At 45.2% G+C, this 7,646-nt stretch overlaps 1 protein-coding gene across 1 annotated transcript in view; it reads right to left on the reverse strand.

Moving 5' to 3' along the window:
- Positions 1-6,947, reverse strand: part of LOC103382274 (ras-associating and dilute domain-containing protein-like) — a 17,164-nt gene extending 10,217 nt beyond the window's left edge. Inside the window, 7 exon segments of the mRNA XM_008314995.3 lie at positions 134-532; positions 616-912; positions 1,836-2,257; positions 3,155-3,387; positions 4,561-4,735; positions 4,956-5,158; positions 5,932-6,947. Coding sequence (XP_008313217.2) covers positions 134-532; positions 616-912; positions 1,836-2,257; positions 3,155-3,387; positions 4,561-4,735; positions 4,956-5,158; positions 5,932-6,047 — 1,845 coding nt within the window. The 5' untranslated portion in view covers positions 6,048-6,947.
- Between the last annotated feature and the right edge of the window lie 699 nt (positions 6,948-7,646).

Consider the following 7,646-nt stretch of genomic DNA (forward strand, 5'->3'; position numbering starts at 1 on the left):
CTCTGACTTGATGACTCCAACTTTTCTCATTTCTGTTTATCATTCTTTTTACTACGATGATAAAAGTTGTGGTGACCAGCGAGCACGCACAGATTTGATGTTTTACCCAGTGAAATTCTCCAGACAGACTCACCCACATGGTGCTCTGGACTCCACTGGCGATCAGCAGCAGGAGTCGACGGAGGTCTGATTTACGAAGCCTCACAGAGGAAGACTGGACGCACATGCACAGAAGAAAGCCTGCAGTCAGTGGTGGTCTGTCGTCCAGTCTGACGCCTGCAGACACTACTTCCTGTAGGAGGTCTCCTTCATCCTCTGTCTGGTAGACCAGGCTCAAAGGATGGCCTTCAGGAGTTTTTAAAAATGGCAGAGAAGGAGGACTACGTCTGGTTTGGGTCTGTTGGCTGTGGAGGTCAGCACAGGTACTGCAGACATTTGGTCCGACTGACGTTATATCTGTCGTTGTGCGGTCATCTAAAGTCCAGGTACGCATCTCAGAGTCAGGCTCATAGGGGACAGTATTTTCCACTTCCTTTTAATCCAAGACAGAAACAGGAGTGATTTTTGCAGACCAGATTTAAAATCCTGAATTTGTGGAGTTGACGGTTTTCTCACCTTGTGCATCAGAGCTAAAGGATCTTTGAAGAGGAACAGGTAACTCTGTCCCAGTCCGATGACATCACCAGGGCCAAGCTGCACTTCCTGTCTCAAGGTTTCACCGTTCCTGGTGACCACAGCATCACGACGGGGGCAGATCACGGTGGGACCAGCAGTGTCAGGGCGGTGGAAAGAGCAGTGCTTCGGAAGAATGTCATTGGCAAACAGGAGGATGTCGGGTTTCGACCCGTCGTCCTGGTCATCATGTCGTCCAATCAGAGTTTTTGTTCCCACCAGTAGGTAGATGACAAAGTCCTGGAGAAAAAAACAACACGTATAAAAAACCAATAAATAAATAGTTTCAATGCTAATGGTTTTTACGCTAATGTTAGTGTAGTGTGTAGTGTTTTCAGTATTGTTGTGTTGACAAAGTATATCTGTATTTTTACAAATCTACAGTAATCACAGATGATAACTGTCTGTTTTTACAGTGAGGAGAAAAAACAACAACTGTTGAACAGAGGAAGCAGAAAAAAACCACCACAGCTATGTTTCCTGACTGATTACTGGTGGTTTTTAACTGTCACACACACACACACACACACACACACACACACGGGGTAATTCTCAGCCTGTGTCCATGTGTGTGATGAAAACCAACTGTGCAGTTTTCACTCCCAGTTCTTTTTTCCCCTTTAAAAATGGCCCATCATTAGAAACTGACCGTCAGCCATAAAAACTCTGTAACACACAGAACTGCTGTCATCTATAATAAAGACCAGCAGCAGGAGGATCAGAACAGACCAGAATAAACCACTGCCATTGTTCTCTGAAGCCACTGAACCCTAACACACAGTGTTTGTTTTCTCAGGTTTTAGTCTTAAAGCCGTCACATGATCAGAGCTGAGCTTTCACTCAGAGCTGAGGTTTCCAGTCAGGACGTCGTTAACTTACATTCACAGAAATTGTTGAACGTGAACATAACTAAAACCAACCCTCAGACCAGGGCGGCTCACACTATCATCTTACACCGTGAGCAGCTGGGACGAGGTGCTAAATAAAGGTCACACTCCTGGAGGCAGGTCATCATTCTTCCTCCACTTTCATACATGTAGAACCAACACCACGTTTGGGGGATGGGATATTTGGAATTCTGGGATACAGTGGGACAGTCTGGGAAAGTCGGGGACAGTCTGGGACAGAGTGGGACAGTCATTTTGGACCTGTGAATGAGGTACCTGTGTGGGCCTGCAGCCCTGCAGCAGCAGCAGGTACGGACAGTCGTGGGGCGGATGAATGGAGTACTGTGTGGTGTTATCGTCGCTGCTCTCTGTCTCCTCCCTCTCTGACTCCTCTCCTTCCTGCTCTCCTCCTGGTCTGGGTGGACAGAGGTTCTCTGTTGCCATCTCAGACCCCTCTGAAGGAACCTCCAGGCTCTGAATGTGCTTCGGTTCCTGCAGCACGGTTTGGGTCGGTCCCTGGCTCCGGTCTTTGACGCATGTTTCTGTGTCCTGGTGTTTGGCCCCTGCCTCGGACTCCAGAAGTTCCACCTCACTTTTGCTTCTCCACAGTTTGTGGTTCTGACTCGTGGCTCGGTCTATGAGGGTGGAGTTCACTCTGGACCGGCTCTTCTGCAGCTTTCGGGCCTGAGCATTAAGACCTGACAGGAGAACGAGGAAACTAAAAACATGACCAAGAAAAACATGACATGTTTCTCATGTTATTCCAGTCTGTTCTTAGTTTAACATACATTTCCAGCAGCCCACATTCTGGACACCATTTGTACTGGTGTAGCTGTACTGATGTAGCTGTACTGATGTAGCTGTACTGATGTAGTTGTACTGATGTAGCTGTACTGATGTAGCTGTACTGATGTAGTTGTGCTGATGTAGCCGTACTGATGTAGTTGTGGCACAAAAACATTAATATGCGTCATGGAAAGAAGTGATGGAGCAGAAGTGTTTTACTTCCTGATGTAAAGGGTGAAGTTTGTCTCATGCTGTGCTTGGGAGTGTGTTCTCTGGGAGAGACACACACACACACACACACACACACAGTGCATCCCTGCACAGGAAACAGACCTCAGTGGAAAGACAGACACAAAAGCAGAGATCATGGAAAACAAAATCCACACATCAGGAATCCAGGAGCTGGAACACACTGAGGCTACCACACACAAACACACACACCAGGACACACACTGAGGCTACCACACACAAACACACACACATCAGGACACACACCAGAAGCGTGTCCCCAGCTGTGTCAACCTCAGGCGTACAGACAATATCAGTGAGGACAGACACCGGTCTGACCCTGTGGTACGGTATCTGCTCAGGTCTGGGTCACATGACTGTGGAAGGAATGTTTTCTGTCGCAAAGTTCTTCAGGGAAATCAGGGAGAGAGGAACCGAGTGTTCAGACATTTACATGGGTGGGGGGTGTGGAGAGGGGGTCCACAAATGCCAATGTAAAAGAAACCTGTGGGCTGCAGACTAATCAATGTAGTATTTGTTGTAAAAGCTTCTCACTCTGTACCAGTGATCGGTTCCAGTACCTGCAGTGACCGTGTCCTCGTCTCTGGACGTCTTCTCCTCCACCGAACTCCTCCTTTGGATCTCGAAGCGTCTGGCCAGACCTTCTCTGGGTTTCCATAGCGATTGCAGGAGGAGGGGCTTCTCGTTGTCCCCGACCACCCTGAACCCCTCGGTTCTCCACCTTTGTTCCCCAATGGAGCCGATGGTGTCGCAGAGAACGTAGGACTCCGCCTCCTCTTTGTTCAGGCCGTATCTGCATCACATGGATCAGAAGAAGTTTCAAAAACTGAAGGGTTTGGAATGTGTACAGTTCATTTTTAACCTTTGACCTTTGGCTCCTTGGTTATTGAGACAGGACTGTTTGGACAAACTTTGAGATTTGAGAAAATGACTTCATTCCATCCAGACTTTCAAGACGTTGCAATAAAATTTTAAAGCCAGGTCTAAAATAAAGAGGAAGTCGGAGCAGGTGTGAGCGGTCAAATGTTGGGTGGTTGAGTTTTGGACAAAGCTGTGGACTCCGCCCCTGGATGGAAGTGACACAGCTCTGAGTTTCTTCTGATGAGAAAAAACTTGTGAACCCACGTCGTCGGGACATAAAACCTTCAACTTTTCAGTGAAAATGTTTCTCCAGTTGTTAAGAAGCCTGAGATATAAATGATTCTGGACGTTTGAATTATTAAACAAAACCACAAACGTCTCAAAGTATTAAATATAAACCCAGGCCGTCCTCAGCGCTCCTGTCAGCTGACCACTTCAACAAATCTAGGAGAAGAAAAAAAAACTATGAAAGAAATGAGGCTCAATCTATGGTGTAAATCACCAGTGACTGTTACTGTGCTGTGAGTTTGAACTGAAGACTTTTGTTCTTGGACTTCACCTGGATCATTGATTCAGACATTCAAAAAAATGAGTGTGAAGACACTGACATTTCCTAAAGATTTGTGGGCCACAGCCACAATGTGGGCCACAGCCCAGGAGTTAAAACGAGTCCACATATCAAATTTAAATTAAAGATTTGTCCAAAAATGGACAACATTTCAACATGACGCTAATCTGAAGTCAGTGTTGGATTTTAACTGTGGTGTTTGGCAGCTGTGGATAAGTGTGGAGAAGGCTCACTCTCCAAGGAACGTCAGAGGTTTGAGTTCATCTGTTCCTGGATTAGTTAGTACTGTTGTGTCAGAACAGACTTCTGGTCTCAGACCTGGATCACTGACTGTGGAGGCCAATGAAAAGATCAGTGAAAAGTGTTTTTTCTTCCTTGGCCTGTGGTCACGGTCTACGACTAATGACCTCCTGTGGACAGGGGAGGAACATCAGGGAGGGTCGTGTGATCTGAACCTGACTGTGTGTAGAACCGATGGCTTCATCAGGACTGTGTGAATTTGTTTGAAGATCAGTTGTTTGAGAGCCCAGGTCTTACCGGTCCAGGGCCTCCTTGACCAGCTCCTTGGCGCTGGAGTGGGTGGTGGCCAGGACACTCTTGTAGTGGGCTCCTTCACAGATTTCTGTCCCAAAGATCTTCAGGATTCCTGGAGCAGTTATCTGATTGGACAGCTCGAACGGGTCGTCCGCGACCAGGGCGTCTGCACACATCCCTGTGTCACATGACCACACACCGACAAAAAAGGTCCACTTTTGTTGTCTACAAGATCAAGCTCAGTGAAATTAGGCCCGGATGACATCATCAGATTAACCCAATTTTATTTTCACAAAATCATTCTGCGAACCGTGTTAGTGCTTACAGGTTCAGTTTTTAAGATCATTGTTAATGTGACGTCAAATTTTTGTGAGATTCTTAAATAATGGTTAGCCTACCACCATCTTTCCTGGTTTGGACAGACAGTGATGACCTGAAACCTGCTGTCAAGGCCATGGGGGCAGAGCTGGAGGCGGGGCCTCGCTGGAAGACACCTGAGAAACGATTGGTTTGCCGTTTGACCCGGTTCTTGCTGGGCTGCCTGATGACCACGCCTTCCGTGGACCTGTTGGTGGACGAACTTCCAGTGGACGATGCCGATCTGATTATAGGAAGAAAATCCAGAGTGAAAACCAGTGAAACCAGTTTAACCATGGGTCAGCGTCCCGGTCCGTACAGGAAACAAACACAAACAACGGTGTTTGTCCAACAACACAGAGACGGTGCTGCGGTTTTTATCTGGCTTCCTGCACCAGTTCCCCTCAGTGCAGTGACAACATAATGAAGTGTTGTTGTGGTGTTGAAGAGTGGACTGTGAATAAGCTTCTTATCAAAAGAACTCAGCTCTGACGCCACCACTGGTCTGAGTGAGAATAAAGGATTTTTAACCAGGCTGTGGTGAAATCCCTGTGTTTGACATGAAATGGTGAATTAGGTAAACAGGTACGAGACATGCATGTCAAATACATATTTAATTTTATATGAAACATCAGTAATTGTAGAAAAATGTGTTTTCATTCAACCACATCATTCATGTATGTAAAACATACAGGATAAAGACCTGTAAGTTTGGTATTAGACTTATATCCAGATGTATTTGTACAAGGGCTTTGACGTCCACAAAGGTTTTAATGTTTAATAGCTAATTTTAAAAGATATATATAATTTTTTTAAATGTTTAGTTTTAGAATCTTTCTTGTTAATTCTCTTCACTTTAACCCAGTAAATCAAACACGTTAGCCTCACAGTCTTCCCTGTATTCACTGCGTGACATCTTCAAACATACATTTTCTCCTCTCCTCTGAAACTTCACTCAAACACTAGAGAAGAAAGCTTCAACCTCCAGCCTGAGGAGGTGAAGATCTCAGTACTCACTGCTCTGAGCCATCACTGCTCTTCCTGACCAGCTTCACAAACCGCCTCTTTGGAGAAGCTGCAGGTCTGGGAGGCAGGGAAGACAAGTCCTTCTGAGGAACGAGCATTTGATTCATCTCCTTGTTCTCTTCCTGGACGTTTCTTCTGCCCACGGCTCCAAACGGCTCCTCCTCAGTTCAACCACAGCTCAGAGTGGTTTCACTGTCTCTTCTCCTTCATCACACAAACTGCTGCAGTCTTTCATTCCTGAGATGTTTCATCCTGGAGCCTCACGGAGCTCTTCAGCTGCTGCTGCTGCTGCAGATGTTTCCACTTCACTTCATCCAGCCGTTGACGCCGCTGTGACCGTGAACTTGGGCTTCAGTTACAGCTCAAACACACACACGCATGACCCATGGGCTGAAGTCAGTGTAGGCAGCTCAGAACCAGAGAGAGAGAGAGAGAGAGAGGTTCTGATCAAAGTCCGTGTGTCATGAACTTTCCTCAGCAGCAGAATCAGGAGCTTCTTTCAAAGTCCTCACCACTGCTCCACAGATGTGTCTTCACAGCGCAGCTGCACTGAGGTGCCAAGTGTTTGAGCACACACACACACACATACACAAATAAACACACACACATGTGCCCACCCATATTTGAACTTTCAAAATAAAACACAGAGAAGGAGGAGCAGAGTTTAGTCTTTCATTTCTCCTACTCAGTCATATAAAAAGACTGTGTGTGTGTGTGTGTGAGAGAGAGAGAGAGAGAGACAGCGTTTCTTCCACCCATCGTGTGCACAGTGAACTGAATGAACCAGGAGAGCTACAGAAACACGGCTGAGCTCAGGACTCCATCTTCTGGCTGTGGGGTTGCAGTTTAGTACAACCAGCTTTTGAGTCTACATTAAACAGTACCAGGACCAGAACAACAGTGCAAGACACAAGAAAACTCACTGTCTAGATCTGCATTAAATTAGATCAAGAGTTAGGACTGGAACTCAAGTTACAACCAGGAACAGAGTTAAAATAAAAGTTAAAACTAACAGTGTGTTGGAACACGTACATTTTTATTAATCAACTTCCAAGTAAAATCTTTTGCTGCAAATTAATTGTCAGTGTAAAACTATCAGTTCTTACATTTGTTATGAATTGAGAAAATAAAGTAATAGTTAAATCAAGTATTCGTGACGTCCTGTGGCTGACAAGGTAGTGGTAACATCTAACCACTAGATGGCGACCTATAACCAAAATTTAAACCAAGCGGCTGAAACGGTTAGTAGCTCTTTCAAAAATAATTAAATCCCTGCTGGTCTATTGATTAGGATTCGGCTTCCCGCCTCCGCGCCCTGTGTTCGAATACGTTTTTACTGAATTACTTATATAAAAAAAGTATTATCTTGTCTTTTTCTTATCGTTTCTTATCTTATGACTGTATGTGCTCCCATGGTGCTTTGGTGTTTCTGTATCAACAGCTATCCCCAACGTCCGTCAGGGAACAGGGATGCTCTCCTGTTTTCCATGGTGCGTTTCTGTGGCTTAGGGGAAAATGCTTCTCATGTAAAACTGGAGGTACTTTTGGCCTGTATGGAAATATAATTTTCTATTGTATGTGTGTGTCTGTTGTTTAATATTACATGAAAAAAAGTTATTATATTGAAATGACAATTCAAACCTTGAAGTTTAATATTACATGAAAAAAAGTTATTTTATTGAAATGACAATTCAAAACTTGTATGT

The sequence above is a fragment of the Cynoglossus semilaevis genome, chromosome 8 (assembly GCF_000523025.1).
Source record: "Cynoglossus semilaevis isolate Cse_v1.0 chromosome 8, Cse_v1.0, whole genome shotgun sequence".
Lineage (NCBI taxonomy): Eukaryota > Metazoa > Chordata > Actinopteri > Pleuronectiformes > Cynoglossidae > Cynoglossus > Cynoglossus semilaevis.